General features: G+C 50.3%; 1 protein-coding gene and 1 long non-coding RNA gene across 5 annotated transcripts in view; one reads left to right on the forward strand and one right to left on the reverse strand.

The window, feature by feature from the left end:
• LOC114870591 (uncharacterized) overlaps nt 1–20533 on the reverse strand; it is an 89397-nt gene that overhangs the window by 2817 nt on the left and 66047 nt on the right. Inside the window, exons 4-5 of one of the 2 annotated variants that reach the window (XR_008692530.1) lie at nt 14075–14189; nt 13710–13849 (exon numbers count right to left, since the gene is read on the reverse strand). The exons of the other annotated variant lie outside the window; for it this stretch is intronic. This is a non-coding gene — a long non-coding RNA (uncharacterized LOC114870591). Of the gene's footprint in view, nt 1–13709; nt 13850–14074; nt 14190–20533 lie in introns of those variants that run through there. 2 annotated transcript variants of the gene reach the window in all.
• On the forward strand, nt 16–19836 carry LOC114870526 (uncharacterized). Of its 3 annotated transcripts, XM_055502318.1 has the most exons (17): nt 16–360; nt 4767–5190; nt 10881–10931; nt 12482–12582; nt 12664–12790; nt 12882–12931; nt 13701–13806; nt 14119–14277; nt 14350–14467; nt 14793–14842; nt 14944–15069; nt 15138–15232; nt 15305–15457; nt 15560–15756; nt 15919–16048; nt 18281–18462; nt 19044–19835. In XM_055502318.1, exons 4-17 carry the CDS (start codon nt 12517–12519, stop codon nt 19285–19287), a joined length of 1803 nt encoding a protein of 600 aa, XP_055358293.1. In that variant the 5' UTR covers nt 16–360; nt 4767–5190; nt 10881–10931; nt 12482–12516; the 3' UTR covers nt 19288–19835. The 3 variants fall into 3 exon arrangements, with proteins under 3 accessions (XP_055358293.1, XP_029031145.1, XP_055358292.1); XM_029175312.3 differs by lacking the exon at nt 4767–5190; XM_055502317.1 differs by lacking the exons at nt 16–360; nt 4767–5190 and adding an exon at nt 7042–10664 and having other exon boundaries at nt 19044–19836.

A 20533-nucleotide genomic window follows, 5' to 3' on the forward strand; every position in this document is an offset into this window, starting at 1 on the left:
TGTTCGCTGCAGTAGCTGCAGTACAGTAGCGAACATCCACCTACCTTCATTTCCACGCGGCAAAACGTGCAAACGCTCCCACGGTGCCGCGGGAGGATGAGTGATGAGATAATGGTTTTGATCACTGTTTATCCTCCAGCGCCGCGGATCGCGTTAGCAAATGTGCGCGCGGACCTGCATCTGGGCTGTCTTAATGCTGTTTAATCCCCCCTCTGTCAGCCCGCCAGGCTGCTCCTCGTGCCAGACCTATCTGCAGCCTGTCACTTGGCCTCAAACGCAGAAAGCGAGCAGACAATGGCGTCCGCAGCTTAACGGCGCACTCGCGGGACGATGGCGACCCGGGGATTTGTGCACGTGAAGGTAAGAGCGGGTCGTCCCCTTCGCGGGCTCAGCTTGGGATGCAGTTTGGACACGAGGAGCCGCTGGGGCTCATGCTGTGAGAAAAGGAGGCGAAACAAAGCAGCCACTGTTCTGCGGAGGTGCAGCAGTGCACTTCTATTTATCGAGATACAAAAGCTGGCATGATTCACATCCTAAAGGATTATTTCGCTGCGCTGCACGGTGAGGAAATTGCTCCTGCTGTTTAACATGAAGCAGTTGAGGGAAACTGCCAATAAGGGCACAGGGATCGTGATGATGAGCTCCGTCCGTCCTCGTCGCTGCAGCGCTGGAAGTGTGTGTTTCTGCAGGCTTGCTTACACACAGTCCTCTCACTAATGAGCTTGTGTTACATCGGGAAATCAAGTCGAGCTGTGAAGCAGCTCCCAGCGAACCTTTATGATCCATTAACCACCAGGCACGGTTTCACCAGAGCGCCGGTGCCAGCTGGCAGGAGGCGACCGGCCCGTATCGTGAGCGGCCTCTGCCAGCGAGCGCGATCGGCCCCCTCCCTTCCGCCGAGCTTTTCCCATTAGCCGAGGCTCCTTGTGGTCTTGTCTTGTGGAAACGCTGGATGGAGTAAAGGTAAATGCCGTGTGTGCGGCGTGTCAGACGTGATGTTTGCAGACAGCTCGGGACGGGAGACAAGTCTGCGGAGTGGTTTGCCTTTGGGTGGAGACAGCAGCGTTTACTGTAAAACGGCAGACAAATATGCGCGGACCCCACCCTAGGCCAGTGATCAACTCCTCTGTCATCAGCGCCTTTATCATGCAGGCAGAGATTGATATTGGAGGATCAGATTCCTCTGGATCCCACTTGCGCAAGTCGGGCCTGTTTTTTTTTTTTATACATTTGGAAACTTCAAAGATTTCTGCAGCCGTTTGAATGTGTTATTTATAAAAGCTGGCAGCGCCGACGAGCTCCTGGAGTCGCTTTTCGGCTGATTTCTGAAACGTTGAAAACACACAATGAAAGTTTTATGACCAAACAGTTACAGGTTTTTCATTGTTAAATATTAAATATTAGACACACATACATTTGCCAAGCAGCGCTGCGCGGCTGACTGATTGCCTCATATTCCAAGAGTGAGAAAGAGCTCGAACAACTGAATGCATGAATGCAAAAAATGTCCGACGTACAGGATTTCAACTTCACAGTCACAGTGATTGATAATCATTTGGAAAACATGTCATCCCACCGCACCCGTCTTTTTCCTCTGAAGTGAACGTGATCTACCTTCGCGCCCACGCGTTCCCTCACTGCGCTCGTTTCACGGTGCTGCAGTCAGATGGATGTGGGGGAACCCCGAGCTTTATCAGATTAAAAACACTAGCGAGGAGCCGGTACCGGGGCTGCCGGATCCCCGCGTGCTCATGGACGCTGCTACTTAATGTGGCTCATAGGTGGAGGAGACGGACCCACCCCTGCACCAGACCGAGGCACTTTCACTGGGTGGAACAGTGAATGAAGTATCAGCGGAGGAGGAGCGGAGGGGCCGCGGCGGGCATGAGCGATAGAGGGAAGAGACTCACAACAATAGTTCAAAGCCACTTGGTCTGTATTTGATCCATTGTCCCCGCGGGTCCATGGAGACCACCACCGACAAGGCATCGTCTTACTCAGGCTGACAGGGTTTTGTATAGCTAAGATGCCCCGGAGAGATTAGGTTCAGGTGAAGCTGGTGGCTGCAGGAGAGTGGAGGTATTTCAAGCATTGTGAGCGGGGAGCAGTTCGATAAGGCCGCATTTGTTTCGCTGACAGATCGTATCTGTCTGTTTTATCCGCAGCAGCAGTTGTAATTTTATCCTCAGTTTCGTTTTATAGCAAAAGAAAAAAAAAAAAACGTGTAATGAGAAAATGGCAAATGATAAGCGAACGGCTCGCTCTTTATCTGGTAGGGATGTAAATCCCCCGGGAGGATTGTCACAACGGCCCATTTTATTCCTCGCCAGATTTTCCTCCTGCGTAATTACCCTTTGCGTCTAAATTTGTGGCAAAATTGATGGGTGGAATATCTTAAGAAATATGCAAGTAAAAGCCAAAGAAGGAAACATCTCAGAGGCACACCGCAATGAATGAGAATTTGGAGGATGCTAATTAAACAATGTCGTGATTTATTGTCAGTAACAAAACATTTACTGTTTCAATCCCAAAGGCTTGGCTTCCTGGAAAATGTATCATTGGGTCACAGCTCTGTTAGCGTCTTTGCTTGAGTTCCCGCTGCAACTGAGGGTTTAGAAAGGCAAGAACTCTAACGTTACAGCATTCGCGTGTCGGGGGACCTATATCTGCAGAATATTTATTTAAACTGAAACTGTGAGAGAATATGGCCTCGAGTTATGCTTTTTTCATAACTTTTATTCTAAGCTCAGAAAATCAATCAGAAGCCATAAAAGGCCCGAGCCATTAATACAGTCGATAAGTTTATAACAAGCTGTCGGGGGAGTTTTGTCCCCTTCCCAAACGCTAAACCTTCTGCTTGGTGCCACATACAGCACTGTATGTGAATGTAAAGGGTTCCTAGAAAGCCTGCCTTCATCTCCGTGTGCAGAGGTCCGGCTTGGGGCTCGTGAACCGACGGGACAGAGATGTTATCTGGGAGGATGTTTGGGGAGTGGGAGTGGAAGCGCTGTGGGGGCTTCAGTGTGCTAATGCAGCTAACAGCCAGGAAGGCAGATTGTTGACTCTGCAGATTTCAGCCAGCTACCGATGGCTTCGGGGATAAATACAGACCCCCATGGACTAATAAAGAAAATCACCTCGGGCACGAGCTGCAGGGGTCAGAGGTAACGGAGCGGCTGGGAAAAACACGGGCTGTGCCTTTCGATCACCTCCCTGCCTAATTGGAATGACAGTTGGTGACTGGTGGCGGTGACAGTGTTTATTTACGTCTTTGTTACATTGTGAGCGAGCACAAAGATATGCATGGCTCCGGCCAGGGATGACATCGCTCCTGTATGCTGTCTGGCTCCAGGATCTCTGCCCCAGTACAATAAGGGCTTCCTGTGTGCCATCAGATTCCCCCGCATTCCAGCCGGGCCTGGGATGAGGCAAGGGAACTGCTGGGGAGGTGGTTTTGTGAAAGAGACTGTCCTGCGCCTAAACTGTCGCCAGCTCTCGTCCGAGGAGGGATGTGGATGTCAGCACTACCGGCTCTACCTGCTGCTTCTACCGAGAGCTTCATCACATTTTCAGACGCTTTTAAAATAATGTGGTAAATTCGAAGATAATGAAAGAGTTGCTGTTTTGAACTGAATCATACTTTATAGGTGTTCCTAATAAAGTGGCAAGAGAGTGTTTCCGACAAATTGTGGATCCAACAGTTTTCCGGTCGCCTGTGCTGACGGTATTTCACGTCCACGACGTGAAATCCTGATTATCGAGAGACGACCAATCGGCTCGTGGTTTCTGCAAAGGCTATTCACCGCAGGAAATGAGCAATTACTGTGTTGCCTTAATTGAATTTAGCTGTCGAGAGGGTTCGCGTTTCTGTCAACGCAATAATATAGGTACATGGTATAGGTATATGAACTGGTTTCTCAGATGCTGGCAACACGCGTGAACACTGATAGTTTTCACAGGTGACGGCGTGTTTGATCCCACAGCGTTTCCAGGCGCCGATCACTCCTGATTTCGCGGCCTATAAGGTGTCGATGGAGCACGAGGGGCCTCTGCTGTATAGAAAGCCTTATCTTTGAGGTCCTGACATCTGCAGCCTTCACCACTAATGAATATGCGACAGTGCAGATACTTCACCAAGTGTTGACAGTCGTGACTGATGCACAGTCCAAATCATGCTGCTGCTGCACAGGCTGATGTGTGCAGTACATTTCAGCCACCGTTTATTACTCAAAGCTTCAACAAGCTGTGCCAAAGAGTTACAGTAGGACTAAACACAGTCAGATAGATGTTTCAGAAATAACCGTAACTCACTTTAAGGTCTTTAAGATAACTGGTCTGATAACTTGGCCTCCGATCCGTCTTTAGTTCTTCGTCAGTGAGACGGTTTCAGCATTTCTCTCCGGTCCCATTTGTTTTATTCATGGCTATTTTCAAAAAAGTAAACACATTCCCCTGTCATTCAGCCATGGCATGAATCTAATTAGAAGTTTGGTGCGCGCTCCCTCTAAAGGGTCACAGACTTTCCAGAAGATCTGATTTATGAGGCCCTAAATAGAGGTGATTTATTTGTTTTACAAAACGTGGTCGTCACACAAATATGGCTCTCGCTTCGCTCCCATAGTGGCAGCCAGAAACAAAACTCAGACGAGCCGCCAAGACTTTATCTCCGAAGATTTCTCTCGTGAACTTCATAAACGACAAATTAGTAGCCTCAGGAAAAATCACAGGCTCTCTTTAATGCTTAGGTCATATTTACATTCTTTCAGATCGCGATTCACAGCATGACGGAGGATGATGATGGCGCTTGACTGACCTACACGCCGACCTGAATGAACCGACCACGCCGGCACTCGCCCGACATCAAATAAAAGCGATCGAAGGAAGTTAAAGGACACAAAAAAATCTTTTTCGCTCAGGAATCAAACTGACAAAATGCGGGGACACAAAGCGGCTCTTTTATGCATGGGGTTGGGTGTCAGGAGGCGTTTAGGTAAAATATTCTGATGCTCGGGCCTCTGTGCTGTCGCCAATGCCACTGACCTGTTGGCTAGCTTCACCTCCTAGTGCTGACGCTTCAATGAGACCACGGTGAATTTATCCCAAAGAAAAGACGTCCGCGGACGGCGCTGATCACAGTGAAGCGCGTGACCATTGTTGCCATCTGCTCTGCGTTTCCGCCTCCAGCGAAAGGTAATTGAATCTGAAATCACTTTCCTGCCGCGTCCATCGCTGAAGTCCTCGCCACAAAGGCCCGGGCTGCGGCTCGGCTCCTCTATAGAGCTGCTGGTGCCTCGCAACATCTGCCTCCAACCCTCCAGATCAATAAGGACCATCTAATCACCTGCCACACCTCATTAAAAGCCCATCGCCGCCGTTATGAAAGGAATCAAAGTGCACCGTGCCCAAAGGGGATCATGCAGATCGGACTTCGCACAATAGCGGTCCCTGAAAAATCTTTAAGCTGGTTCGGCAAAAATAGGTCAGTGTTGGCAGCTGTGGGTAATGCGTCCCAGGCCTGGCCTGTGGTCCAGCATGCTGCTCGCCATATTTAACACCCTTTGTGCCCTCCTCTCGGCACTAATCTGCCTTTTCACTGAATGTTAAAATTAATTTGCAGTGATTTCTATGAGGGCACGGGCATCGTTAGGAGCCCTCAAAAGGGCTTTCACATGGACTAGTTGCCAATAGCAGGCTTTTGTCCTTGGCCTGCCCTTTTCTAAATGCCCATGACAGCAGCTTTGAAACGCCTGCCTGACGCGGCTCAGAGCCTCTGGCTGAGGACATCACACTGACCAGACTTGTGCGGCTGTGAAAAACATCCCATGACAAAGACAAACCCGGCACGGCAAACAATACCGCGGATTGGTTTCCAAAAGCGTCTGAGTCATCGTTCGGCCTCGATTGCTCAGTGATGAATCATAATGGTCCCTGTTGGCTTTGAAATTACAGATAAAACCTAATTTGATTGTGCTTGATTTCCACAAGGAGATCTCAGCAGCGCGTCTCCCACAGGGGAACATCAGTGACAAGAGATAACCACGTCGTTGCCATGGCTACTTGGCATCCACACGAGCCGGTTTCCCATGGGAAAGTTGGAGACGACTGTTTGGTCGCAGCTTTCCGGTGGTGCTCGTAATGCTATTAATTGTGAGCGGGGAGAGTCGGAGGAAGCCGCGTCGGGAGGGAGCTCCGCTGCGCCCCCTCTGGCTCGTCGTCCACCGCCTTCCACCCGCTCGCGCTGCTTTTTATCTGGAGCCCGAGATAGAGGGAAGGAAGGAAAAGGCAGAAAGTGAGGAGGAAGCAGCCGCGGGTGGGTGCGGCGGTCGAGTCCTTTCATCAATTTAAACTTCCATCACTGTCAAAGGCAAACTCAGATTCCAGCGAGCCAATCAGCCAATCTAAGACAAATTATTTTGTTAAGCTTCCCTGCCACACTGGGCGTGGGAACAGCGCGAGTTCTCATAAAAAAAAAAAAAAAAAAAAAAAGAGCGCTTGTAAATTATTTCCCTTCTGCTTCAAAGACCTGAACAACAACAACAAAAAAGGTTTGTGTGGTGTCTCTGTGTTGTCTTAGAGCCTGACAGTCTCTGTGGGTTTCTACTGTGCATGTGTGTGAGTAAACAGCTTTCTGGGATCTACAGCTGTCTGCTCGTGTGCGACCGTCTGGGAGACGGAGCACAAAAGGATGTTGTCTTTCATTCTCGTAGATAAATAAAACCATCCAAGGGTCATTTAAACCGAGGGGGTCTCGTTTTTGCATTTCTCCGGGCAGCTTTCTGATCAAAGCCGTTTGCAGGGACCCCCTTTCCTCCCCGTTCCCCCACGCGCCGCCCTCCCAACCTCCGACACCAGCCCCCCCACCCCCACCCCATGTCTGCGTCGCTGCTGCTAATCACTGGTGGTCTCCTGACTGCCGCGGTAATTGATTAGGGAGCGGAGGGCTGCCGGGTGAGAGGAGGGCGGGAGCGAAGCTGGAGGCGAAAGTTCAAGCCAGAAGTTCTGAAGGTCACTTCCCACTCCCACCCCCCGACCCAACCCCACCACCCCACTGCGCTTCTCAAGCTCTTAGGTATCAGCCATGGGGGGAAACAAATATGCAAATATTTGCCACACTTGGCTCCACTTCCCAGAGGTTCGGTGGCGGCGAGCGCAAACAGGAAGACACACGTAAGCAAAATGGACCCGATTCCGCGATGTGTTGATTCATCTGTTGAATCGAGGACTCAACATGCTCGGCTGAACATGCTTATTTTGGCAGACCCCCCCCCTTCCCCCTGTTGTTGCATTAAGAATGCCACTGCCTTGTTTGGCCCTCTGCGGCTGCTCAAAATCCACAATAACACAAAGGAGGTTGTCTTCATTCGTCCCGGTTTCACAGGGAGAAATGACATTCCTGACTCATGCTGATGTCTTGCCCAGTAAATGTGATTACAGAGGTTGAAGCGCTCTCCTCTTCTGTGAGTTAGAGCGGAGAGAAAGCCTCTGTGTCTATCTTTTTGTTTAATGAGTGCGTGTGTGTGTGTGCGCTCGGCCCAAAAGGGTCGGGTTCCTCTCGGACCCAGCGCTCGCCCACAGAAACACCACAGGAAGCGTTCAATGAGTCTCAGAGTCCCGGGACCGAGCGAGAGGTGTCGGCGTCGGAGTGAAGCCCTCCCAGTTGGGGGGGGGGGGGTGATGTTGGCTGCGCAGCCGTGTGGGGGCCGTCCGCAGGCAGAAGCACACGGAGCATGCTCAGATCCTGTGACGGAACTCACAGAAGAAGAGAACCCGCACTTACAGACAAACAACTGGAGCTGTTTGAAAAAGTGTCACCCCGACAGTGGACACCAGCGGGTTTCCATGTCTGCCTCCTCCACGCCTCCCACAGACGGCCCCGGGCTGTGGCAGCTGTGGAGCATCCATCTCTGCCCGCTCTGTCACTTATACTGTCTCTCGAAGTTCATCATAAGGAAATCATTTCTCATAAGGCGGGCGCTGAGGCCACTAATGTTCAGACATATCAAACACGACTCGCATGAAGCAGACGGAACAGTGATCCTACATCTATCTTTCTGCTCTCCTAAGGCCTGTGTATATTCAAACATCATGTAAGAAGGATTAGGGCAAAACTTGATATTCTGGCGAACGCCAGATGAAGATATCGTGAAAGCTGGCCTCACTGGTCTGCGAATTAAAAGCACTTGTGTGGTTTAACTTTCTCCAGACTTGTGAATACCAAAGAAGGCCGTTCTAGGAAGTGGTGGGTTCTGGTTTATGTCCCGTCGGTGTTTTGCAGCTGCTCTCTACTGCCCCCCGATGTTGAGCGTGCGGCACTGACCAGCATTACACCACTGGCCCCCTGGTTTCTCCCTTTTAACAATGCACAATAATTACCAACAGACCCTCACACTAGTTCTCAACAACGCAGAACCGTCAAATTTACATAGATTACGGTTTTGTCCTCTTGAATTCTTGATTCCAAGAAATGGCTTGCAGCTGTCTTTAAGTGGGAGTTTCCTTTTCTAATGTGCGTGCCCCTCACCTCGCTAAAGGCACTGTAACATGCGTCCTGGCCTCTGAGACCGGCCGTGTCAGCGCGATGAGCTCATCTCATCTGCCACCAATTGCGAGGACAGGTTGCTCGCTCCGTATCAGCTCCTCTCGCAGTGGGAACCGTCATGTGGGTCCGTGAGTGACATGGGCATAAAGGCACTTTTCACTCCACTACAAAGGCTCTTCAACCATGCACTAAGTCTGTCAATAGTCAACCGGCCTCCCACTGAAATTGCCTCAAGGTGCTGTACTTTGTGCCTGGCAATAGAGTCTTTCAGGAACTTTTCTACCTGAAAAGCTCAGGGAAAACACAATGATCTAATTTTGTGTATATTTGCTGCCAGTATGTCCTACGGGAAAATGTTTAGTGTAATTAGAGAACAGTTACTGCAAGTTAAAAGCCTAATTACAGTGATTTTGTACGGTCAGCTTCCATTCACTGATCACGCCGGTGAACTGGGTAATGCAATACATTAGAACTGGAAGCTAGGACGTCGGACAGCTGCAATAACCTGAGGAGCTTTAAGAAAGAGGCTTAAGTTCCTAATGACTGACTAACAGAAATGAAAGAAAGTGGGAAACGTAAAGTCAGGTTTCCAGGAGCAAACAGCAGCAGCTTGGTTTCACCACGACGAGATAACGCAGGTTACAGTACCAGCAGCGCCGGAGGGGCAATTATTGCCATCGCCTCGCTGTCACGTTATGGGCGTGAGAAAAAACCCGTTGATATCATCTTTTCGCCCGAGCCCTCGCTGTGGGTGGCGTGGCAGCGCGCCTTAATCTGATGCGCAGCGACTCACCGCGTAGCGCGGGGCAGGACCGGGCCTGTGGAATGAAGGAAGTGTCACCTGACGCCATGGGGGCTGCACTGAGAACGCATCCGTCGGCCCATATTCTCACCTGTTTCCAAACATGCTGCTCACGCTGTGAGCTCATGACAGGTGACCCACAGAGAACCTGTACACGGAGGTAATAATAATAATAATAACACAATCACATGCCCCCATGCATAAACACAGCCATTGGACATGCACACCTATTATTAGCATCCCTTCCATATATTGTAATGCATGTCCACATGCATGTATGCCTGGCGTATCTGGCCCCTCGAGTCCACAATGATGCTGCTTAGCATATCAAAGCTGCTGAGTGTCCACCTGACCCTGAGAGCATTCATTAACGCCCTTTGTTCACTCTCCTAAGCAACACATGTCGCAGATGAGCGTTTCTGTTCTGTAGCGTCTCCGCTGCAGCCTGTGCGGACGTTTCCCTTCTCCCCGATGGGCCTGAGGACGGGCCTTCGGCCGCAGTGAGGGGTGCGTGCTGCCCGGGAGCCCCCGCTATGGCGCACGCTAACGATGCTAACGGGCAGAGGCCCTGCGCGCGCCCGTGGCGGCGGCGGTGGTGGTGGAGGAGCGCTCGGCGCCTTTCGCGCCGGCTCTTTCGCTGCCGGTGTTTGTGCCGCGAGGCGAAGGAGCCTCTGCGGGGGCAGGAAAAGCGGATTAACGGGGGCCCGCGGCAGCTCGGCGCGGATAGATGGGGATCAGGTGAGAAGGAGGCCGTCCAGATTACTGTGGAGGATCTGGGGATAGTTAACTGCAGCTTCGTCCTGTCTGAAGAGGACCCCCTGACCCGGAGGACCAGCGCGGCCCGCTCAGCCGGCTCGGGGTCCGCCTGCCACACAGCTGAGAAAAAGAAACACAGACCTCTGGGTTCACTCCCTTTACAGCTCCAGGCTGAACCTGCCACGACTTCTACCAGTGGAGAAGATGGTGAAGATGAGGAGGAGGAGGCTGAAAGTCTGCTGACACCACCTGTCATTAATCTCATCCCTCCCACCCCCTCCGACGTCGTTAACGACCGCTTTTTTAATAACTCAGAGGAGAGTGTGGCGCGTAGATCTGGCAGCGATGGAAGCCCTGCTCCCACTGAGCGGAAGAGCGATGGGGAAAAGACGGAGAGTGAGGAGGCAGAGGACTCAACGGAGGGACGCAGAGAGGCCGGGAACGATGCTGGAGCGGACGGTGGTGCTGAGGCGGGAGGGGGCCCGGGGCACGAGGGTGAGGAGGACAGAGGGGATGTGCCACGTAGCTCCTACCAGGTGGCTCCTCTGCCCGAATACCCGCAGAGAAGTGAGTCCAACACCAAGAGTTTAGACTCACGCCTAAGTCATCACAGTAGGATGCTGGAAACCAGTAGCTTAAACAAGACCTACTGTGTCAGATGAGTCATTTGGCTTCAGTGTGTTAGCATCTGAAGGCTAACTGATGAGCTAAACTTAAACGTCTTCACGTTTCAGTGTTAAATACTTTAACACACCTGCCTTTCTTTTTCTTTCTGTGTCGTAGAGAGCTTCAACACTGGAATAAACCTTTTATCATTCACTGAGCTCAACTTGGGTAAGTTTTCTTAAGGTAAATTAACTCACTATTCATTAAATATGTTCATTATTTGTGCTCACACAAACTTTAGGTGAGAGGTAAATGGCACCAGATGACGGTTCACATCATCCAGCTGCTGAGCTGACATTTTCTTTTCCTCTCTTTTGATCTTGGTCCTCATTGAGATGAAATTGCAGTCATTATGTGACATGGCAACAGTACCTCGAACGCCTCCTCTGGGAGCTGCAGAAGTTCCCCTTTGTTGGAATCCCTCTTTAGCCATTGTGTGTGTATTCCCAGTGCATTGCTGGGCAGGCGGTTCCCAGGTTTTGGGTTCCCGTGACTCAGCGTGCTCTCATCCCTCCGTCGTCTGTCGGAGAGATTACTTTCCTTTCAAAGCATGGCCCAAAGATAAGCATTGCTACCGCCTCCTGCTTATATAAATGTGCTGTTCTTATAAAGTGCACGCTGCGATGCCATTCGCAGGCTAATTTTCATAGACCTCCATGCTTTGAGTCATCCTGACTGAGCCAAGTCAGACGGGGAATGATGTCCGTCTCTCCGTTACTGCTTCGTTCTCCCTTTAAGGCAACAGCAGCCCGTGTCCCTAAGCCTGCCCAGAGTTCTCTTGTCCTTCTTTGTTTTGATTGGACTTTTCCTGGCCGTGTGAAGTCTGAGAACCACTGTGGCAGGGTGGGTGTGCTGCTACCCCCCATTACATTCTCAGACAGGGCTCCATCTCGCGTGCCCCTCGCCCGTGCACGGCGGAGAGAAGTCACCGAGCGAGAACTTGGAAGCCATTTTGCCCCAGTTTCAGAGCCACTGTTATGTCTGAGGTCGACTAAAGGAGGGCACGTTCCTCTGACCGTCGTAGTCGGGACGGTTGTGTTTCCCAGGGGTCATCCAGGTGATGAAGAGAGTGCCAGCCTGCTGCCCTGACCCCCCCCTCCAACCCCCTCTGCTCCACTGTCTCTCCAGGATCCAGACGAGATTCCACTGCTGACACACATAAACCAATTACACTGTCTTATCTGATTCTGACTCCATCTAAGCCCTCATCCATGTCAAACCAGCCTTTCAGAAACAGGCCCCTGAAATGAAAAACATGTGCTTAAGAAATTAGGAGGAATGTTTTTTGTTGAGTAAACTATTTGTGATGACTATTAGTATTTGGAGGGGAGTCTTGGAGGTTGAATTTGACAAGATATAAAACACATTGCGACACATACTGTATCACGCACTCGCACTGTATTCTCAGCCTCATTTGTCTTGCTTGTTTTGATAGTAAAAAAAAATAGCATATCTGCTCACAGACCAAGTGACATTTGAAATATGTAAGAATATGCGATTAGTGTGGGAAAAGAACGCTGGTTGTCAGAGCGGTATGTCGTCGTGGACCAGATGGACGTTAGTGAGTCTGACGCGTTGCCAAGCGCATCATCCAGCATCAGCAGCAGCCGCTGCGGAGCCAACGACCTCCGTGACCTCTACCGCAGCGCGAGATCACGGAGCCTCAGAATGCGGCCGACGCGTGCTCCTCTGCATCTGCTGACTTGTGCTCTCTGCAGACGACCTGAGCGGCGGCGACCGGCCGTGCGCCGACATGGTGGCGACTGACGTGCGCGGCCTCCATCCCGCTGCCAGCGCGCGGGCCTCTGCTCACCGAAGGGTAGGAGTCCATTAGTTGGGCTCTGTGATGGGATGAGGCTGCATTCGAGTGTAATGATAACAGACCTGTGTTATGAGGCAGACACCCGTAACTCACTCCAGCCTCCTTGGGGAAACATTGACCAGGAGCGCCACATTCCACGGATTAACCCAGGCCACGGCGCAGCGCCAGGAGGAGGGGTCGCCGCGGCAACGACGCATAACCGTGGGTGAGTGCTGTTTTCTTACGTTAAGTATTAAGCACTATGAAGTGAAGCGCAGATTCAGATTGGCGCGTCTTCCTCTGTGCTTCTCATGCAGCGTCGTACATGCCTCAGCCCCGGGACCAGAATGGAAACTTCCCTGAGAAGGTACAGCGCTGCTAACCATCAAAGCGGGGCCTTCAGGGTGGCATCAGCGCGCAGCCCAGAGCCGCTGCAATTACAGAACACACTCTGTTTATATTTCCCAGCTCCCTTGATCTGTCAAAGCAATGACTCGGCAAATAGTCCCAGGATTTTTGTCTGTGTGTCCAGGATTTGCCGAGCAAGGCTGCTTGTGTCCTTAGAGATACGTGTGTTTTCAAGGCAAATTGCTCATCGTTGTCTCCAAGCATTACCGGCAGCTTTGTTCTTTCTCCCGCTTTCCCATCGGTTACATGTGAATCATGTGGCCAGTGTGCACCCAAAGCAGCCACGCCTCAATGCAGCCTCACACTTAAACGGCTAAAACAATGGCTTTATGTATGTTTGCTGGATTATGATCTAATTAATTATTTTCATCCGTCTTATGAGAGTCAAATCCTTAAGACACCTTAATCAACCAAAGTCTCCACTTTGTCCTTCCAGGAACACAACAAACAGAGAATCTGTGACTAAGGCAACAATTACAGAGAAACCTTTGTTTAGTTTCCCAACCAAAGTAAACTCGTTGTGTTTTAAACTGTTGTCTGCAGTCGCACACACAAACCAGCGCATTTGCTGTAATATGTTGTAACGCCGAGACTCAAAGCACTCGTTCTTACTTTGAGCAAGTCAGGGACACAGACGAGGATGAAGTGGACTTTAATCGTGTTTGGTCTTGATGTCTTCTCTCCCACAAAGCGAGGTTTCTGATTCACGCTCACCTCTCCCCTCCCAGGACGCAGACGAGCGCGCGACCAAACCTCTCAGGGAGCTGAGCACCGACGGACTCTGCCGGTGGTTTACCAGCATTGGACTGGAGAGATGCCTCCCTTTCATCAGGGGTAAAACATGTTCATCTGCGCGTCTCCTCTCCCGGCCCTCCGGCTGCGCAACACATACGTTGCCAATGTGATTTATCTTCACCACAAATCAAATAAACAGCTGTTTCTGAACACCGATACAGTAAAAGTAACACAAGACAAGCAGAATGTACCACGGCATCATTTTAAATCCGCGTGCCAGCATAAACACGTTTGTATAATGTAGTTCATTTTTCTCCACCAACCATGACAGCGTGTGCAAGATGAAATATTGCAAACAGTGCCGTACTGTAGTTGCGTTATTCGCCCTGACAGCAGTCGTCTCTCCTCCAGAAGCCAAACTGTGCGGCGCAGACATAGCATCAGTCGACGCCAACACTCTGGACATCCTCCACGTCACCACGCTGGAAGACAGAGAGCAGTTACTGTCGGCCATTTATGCCGAGCTGCACCCTCCCAGCACCACCAGCCAGAGACTGGACTCTCTGCTGGGTACGGAACACATGTGCCATTGGGGCACTGTCAACACAGAGGCTAACTGACCGCTAATCCTTTTTTTACCAGAAACATTAGGCCCCAATCATGTGGAGACTTTCGCCGCCACGCTGGTGTCCATGAGCAAGTCCAGGTCATCGCCTCACGTGAGCTGCCTGAGTCTGAACCGACGTTCCCTCAAAGTCAGGTACAGCGATCGCTACACGCGTGCATACAGGGCATGGGTGAGGGTTTGAGACAAGGAACACACACACGCACATACTGTACACATACACAAGAAGTGAGAGGAGGGCAGGGAGTTTACACAACGTGAAGGGACATGCCCAGAAACATGAGTCTGTGGCCGGGAGCAGGTCGAACTGATGCAGAATGGCCCCATAGGGAAGAATTCAGTGTATATGTCTATAAAGATGATCATGGGGCTTACAGGGGAAGGAGGTAGAGTGTCATTAATACCGTAGGTGGAACAAATACACAACTCCCATTGTCACCTCTTGGTTTTTCTACCATAGGAACAACAGCCAGAGCTGCAACACACAGCTGATAGAGGTCACTGTCACGGGTGAGCAACTAAAACAATTAAATGAGAAAAATCATATAATGTCTAAGAATGTGGCTTCATATCAAGGTTTGGGGGTTTCTGACTGTGCCGTTGTTCTGCAGCGTCAGAGAGAATAGTTCATCTCCGGACCCCAAAGGAAACGACCGTGGGAAAGATCATGGACTCGTGTATCAAAATGCTGGGAGCGACAGAGGACAAGTGTCTGTTCACGCTGAGAGAAAAGCACAGTGAGCAACACACACTCCACGTGCTGCACATCGCGCTGCATCCACTCACCCCACGCTTTGCTTTGAAGGCTCATTGGAGGAACTGATGCCGGACCAGCAGGTTGGGGGTCTACTGACGTCGGCATCAGACAACGCACAAGTGGAGCTGCTCCTGTGTAAACTGGTACACAACTATTGTAGCCTGTACACAACATTACTGCGATCAGGCACAAAACAACCTGCTTTTTCACTACAGGAGAAACCAGCGAGTCCTGACTCTTCAAAGAGTCCAGACGTCGACAGCGCCAATGAAAATGGCAGCAGCGACACAACCCTTCAGTCAGATAAAGAAAAGAGGATCAGAGAGTTGAAACAACAGGTGGACTCGCTCCAAAACGTCATCCTTCAGGTCATTACGTCCCTTGAACTACACCTGGACCTCTAGCTGTACTAGAAACTGCGCCATTCAGGTACTGTGGATGTAGGTGAGATCTCCTCCGTGCTCCCACAGGTCCAGGAGCTCCACCTCAGCCTGGTAGCGTTTTGCTCAGAGCTGAAAAGCATGGACGGAGACGTGAACGCGGACGAGCTCGGCGCTGACGAGCTGCAGCGGAGGCTGGAGTTGGTCCAAAGCCGAGTGAGCGACAAGAAGCAGAGCCTGCGAACCCTCCGAGACCACATCAGCAGATCGGCTGCTCACAAGACCAAGTAGGTGAACGGTGCCGGGTGAAGTAGTCCTTCCGCCTTCTACGTAGCTGAATCACACAATGAACACGGGTCTGAATAGAAATACGCTGTGGTTGAGCGTGTGACTGCTGTCCAAGAGAATGAGACACAGCTTCTGAGGCCGGTCCTTCTTTTGCCATTCAGCCAGCTGGAAGTTCATCTCCTGGAAAAGATGAAGTTGAACTGCCAGGTGTTCAAGGAGGAAATCTCCCTGGTGCATCTCAACCGACAGGTGGCTCAGCTCCAGAGCGCTCTGGACGAAAGCACAGCGAAGGTACAACTACGTGACACACTCCGCTGCAGAGCTCGACTCACGCGCCCAAGGCCTGGAAATCGGCAGTAAAGTCACAGCAATGTGGGAAAGATGCATGCTCATAGTCAGGGAATGTTTTCATTGCTAAAATTAAACAACGAGAACCAGCTTTGCACCAAAACAACACGACTCATTGTGAGAAGCATGTGTGGTATGAGATACTAAACTCCTGATCAGGCAAAAACTCTCAAATCACGTTGTTTTCCTCCAGCCTTTGTTTATATCAGAACAACTTGTGCAACGGGAATCTTTCCCCCGCTAATGAAAGACACGCTGTGATGATCACGGACGCGGCGAGTTCATCCATGTGTTGGTTTACTGGGCCAGCGCTAGGACGGACGGCGGCTTCCTGACAGGGCAGGTCTTTACCTGACACCACTGTGTTCACTGACAACACAAAGCTCCATTCAGGCGACTTGGAGTCATTAAGCTGTGCATTTAGCGGTGATAGTGGGCATAGAAGGCCGAGCGCAGACCTTTTGATGAACATGTGCTTTTTTTAGGGGGAAATAATGTTTAGGGCCGACATCTGAGAGCCTGTGACCACACCAACAATGGAATGTGTGTGACAAAAGCCACTGGGAGAGTGCGGAGGAGAAGCGGGCCGGCGTGTGTAAAACTATCTCCATCCATCCCCGGAGGAGCCCACCTTCCTTTTTAATGTGGCTCTTTAATCCCGCCGGAGAAGCCCTAACGAGGTGCCATGAAAGGACACACGCGGCTCGGGCTTTGAAAGGTGCCCCGTGTCACATTGCCGCCCCGAGGCCACGCTTTTTTAGGTGCTGAGTTTGTGGGAACAGCAGCGGCGCTAATGTTTATCATATGACCTAATCAGAGTTAACACGCAGGTCAGAGCGGAGGAGCAGCCTGGGAACTGATGGAGCCGCTGCTCTAATAAGGAGCAGACCGCCCTGTGTTTGGTCTTGTAGGCTGCCCCGCATTACAGACAATAAGGAAATATTTCATCAGCAGCAGCCTAATCTCCGGGATCTGCAACAACTGTAGAGCATCAATAAAGCGGTGGAGAGACAGAGAGGGAGGGAGGGAGGGACAACAAATGGTGGAAACTATTTAAAATAGGCAATTTAGCTTAGACAACTCAAAAACCGCAGACAAACTATTAAAGAGAGGAAATTGGGAAAGTTACTGTTTTGCCCACACTTTACGTGACCTTTGGATATAGAGTTGATATTAACCCTAGAAAACCAGGAACTTGATCTGTGTCATCAGATCGTCTTCATGTTCTGCTGTTCTGGTGTCCACATTCAAAACAACAGCACAGATTCAGAAACTGCTGGTCACTACTACAGTATGCTGAGCTTTCCTCTGAGCGACAATTTAACTCCTGAGTGACCTTCGTGGTGGTAAATTAGTGAACATCCATTGATTATATCTGCGTCTGGCTCGGGTTGGGGAGGATTTGATCAGCTCTTGGCGGATAAACAAGAATATGAAGAGAAAATTCCTTCGGCTCCTGGCGTCCGTCCAATTTCAAGGCAAACTAAAAGGGAGAATGATGTGTATTAAAAGTGTTCTTCTCAAGGGGCTTTGGCGGTGTTTCCGTGGTTATATCCTGTCTGGCCACTTGTCTGAAGAGAGAGAAGCCTTAGCTTTGACCCTTGACCCTGGCAAGGCGGCATCTATTGCTGCGAGGCATTCACACGCCACTCATGGGGGGGGGTCTGTGCCAAGAGGCTGGATGAGGGAACGTTGGAATTTCAGTGGTCGGACTCCCGTCATCTCTGATCCCTGCAAGCTACTTGTGGCGTGATCACCTCCTAAGCTAATCATTACATCTTGGTGGTCTCCTGCCTCCTGGGGCCTTCCACGAAGTGGGATCTAACCTTTATGTATTCCTCATTTCAAGAAATAAGGCCACGTTTGTATCTCAGGAAACTAGATACTGGTGTCGTGTTTCATGAGACTGAAAAGTTGCCATATGTTTAAAACAGAAAATGACATTAATAAGTCTCAGTTCTTCAACTAAGCTTCTCAATGCTACTTGTTTTGTCTTTACAGTTCATGTTGGGCACAAACATGATAGCGGTCTAGTAGCTCTTGGCAGGAGAATGAATAGCTGTGGTCGCCTAAATGCTTCTAGGCTTCCTTTACACTCACTCACTGCATGTAGCGCTTAATCCAGCTTCGTTTTGGACTCATTCTCATGACGTGTCCTGTGCATCGATGCTGCAGGAGAAGAGCCCGGCCGTCTGCAGCCTCGGCCAGCTGGTGTCGCCCCGGCGTCCGGCCATGCTGCTGGTGGTGCAGGAGAAGCGGCGGCCCGGCGGCCATTATGGCTTCACGTGCCGCTACAGAGAAGGCGGGGGGCTGGTGGTGGTGGAGGTGGACGACTCCCACCTCTGCGTTGACGACAGGTACCGTACAAACGCACGGGAAAAGCACATAAAGAGGCTGCAACTTCATATTTTAGGGTTAATAAGATAGGATTGAGTGTTTCTGCCACTCCAGCCTCATTTGTTTCCTTGTTTCTATGCTTGGTCGCTATGGAAACCAACAAGGCATTGGCCCCAAAGCAGGCAAACACTCTATTGCAACACTTGGATACAGAAGAGAGTGAAAAGAAGCAGATAAAAGAACTTTGTGTAATTAAGCAATTGCTGCATTAGGAAACTACACGCTTAGATAGCGAGCAGTCTTTGATGACCCTGCCAGCCGAAGGCAGGCGTACGTGATGGCACAGGGGCAGACGTGAAGGATGGAAAGTGTCTTTGAATCCCACTGTGTGTGTGTTCACGCATCACGGCATCCGTGCCAACGCTCTTCGCACAGCTAACGAAACAAAACAAAGGTTTGCTATTTTCCCGTCAGTATCGTCTCAGGAGCCATGAATAAAAGGGGATGAAGGGAATTTTTAATGATGCATGTTAAAAGGCTGTGATTTTGTCGTGCGCTGACAACTCTTCGCCTCTGCGCTCGTCCGTGTGTGACCTTGCAGACTGGTGGAGGTGAATGGGACACTGGTGGTCAACTGGACGCAGGAAGAGCTGACTCAGCATCTGCTGCAGGGACCCAGTGCTCAAGTCGTGGTCCTGCGCCAGCCCCCGCCCACAGGCTTATCCCAGCAGCAGCCTCCGCTCCCGCAGCACATGGTCCACCCTGGTCCCGCGAAGACAGCCTGCCAAGAACAGGATCAAGTCGCCATGGCAACCCCTCCACGGCGGAGGTTGATGGCCATCTGACTATACAGTACGAAGAGCACACATACTGTAGATTTGATGAGGATGGAGGAAATAGTTAGTTCTTTTAACATGTCTCCCCGCGTGAAGTGAATGTTGTTTTTATTTATTTATTTATTTAATGTTTTCTGTAACAATAAACCTTTTTAGTAGATTTTTAATTTTCGTTTTTCATGAAGAAGGCTACTACAGTACAGTACAGTACAAACATAAGCCTGTCCTATAGCGTTGTCTTGGCCTAATGTATAATTCATATATAAGTCTGTGGAGAATTATTTATTCGAATTGTATTAACTCTGCATACTCTCCCTACACCTTCCTAAAATGAAGAACTTGAAAACATGTGGTGCAGAGGCACATCCTTTGTATGGTGTCTGCCAGCTTTCTCTTTGCAGATTAAACTTTAAGATGGTCTGGATTAGTGTTCAGAGCATAGATTTCTACAAAAAAAAATGACTCACGTCTCCCCTTTGTATGTTGTAATGTAATCCACTGTGCTGTAGGAATAAAGCCTTGGGCCCGGAAATGCCTCATTTCTCAGCCTTGTTCTCCCTCGTTAAGTGGCAGTGGATCATGCAAGTCTGACAGAAAGGCAGCACGAACACTAGCAAACCCTGACCCAGACCCCTGGGGTCCAAAGAGCCTGAGAGGAAACGTGATGAGACCAGTTTGGCCTGTCAGCCTCTGAGAAAGGTTGCAGGTCAGTCACCAATACATTTATGTGTTAATGGTTTTTCAATCAAAGGCAAATGAGCTCCATCTAATCCAGATGATGAGAGAGATGGTATTTTCTGGTTGCCAAACACAGCCGCAAAGAGGGAGGAGTGTGATACAGAAAAGCTGGAGATTTGACTGACTTAGTCATGTACATGAGAAACCCGGGTTTACCAAGCCACAACATGTTCATTTACCCACTGACACAGATAAACTAGAATGACACATCTCAGGAAGTGCAACAATGCAGAGGACGGTGATCAAAGAAGGCGCATCTGCAGGGTGTAGCGGCAGCGAGACAGGAAGAGCCGGGGAGAAGCTGACAATCACCACAATGCTCATTGTCAAAATAATCACACAGAAGGGACTGAGGTCAACTCGCTCCATTCTTCCATTCAGAGCAGAGAGACGGGGGAGAGAGACTCAAAGCGCAGCGAAGTCGAGCCACACGGATACAGAAGGCAGAGGAGAGAATGTGTCATGGCCGCCTTGATGGAAATAAATTAGCGCCGGAGAAAATGAGACAAAATCCTAT

The sequence above is a fragment of the Betta splendens genome, chromosome 15, assembly GCF_900634795.4.
Source record: "Betta splendens chromosome 15, fBetSpl5.4, whole genome shotgun sequence".
Taxonomy (NCBI): domain Eukaryota; kingdom Metazoa; phylum Chordata; class Actinopteri; order Anabantiformes; family Osphronemidae; genus Betta; species Betta splendens.

Coding starts and splice junctions, on each gene's coding strand:
- LOC114870526 (XM_055502317.1), top strand. CDS start 9,875: ATGGCGCACGCTAACGATGCTAACGGGCAGAGGCCCTGCGCGCGCCCG. Junction 10,665..10,880: donor GCCCGAATACCCGCAGAGAA/GTGAGTCCAACA, acceptor TCTGTGTCGTAG/AGAGCTTCAACACTGGAATA. Junction 14,468..14,792: donor CGACGTTCCCTCAAAGTCAG/GTACAGCGATCG, acceptor TTTCTACCATAG/GAACAACAGCCAGAGCTGCA.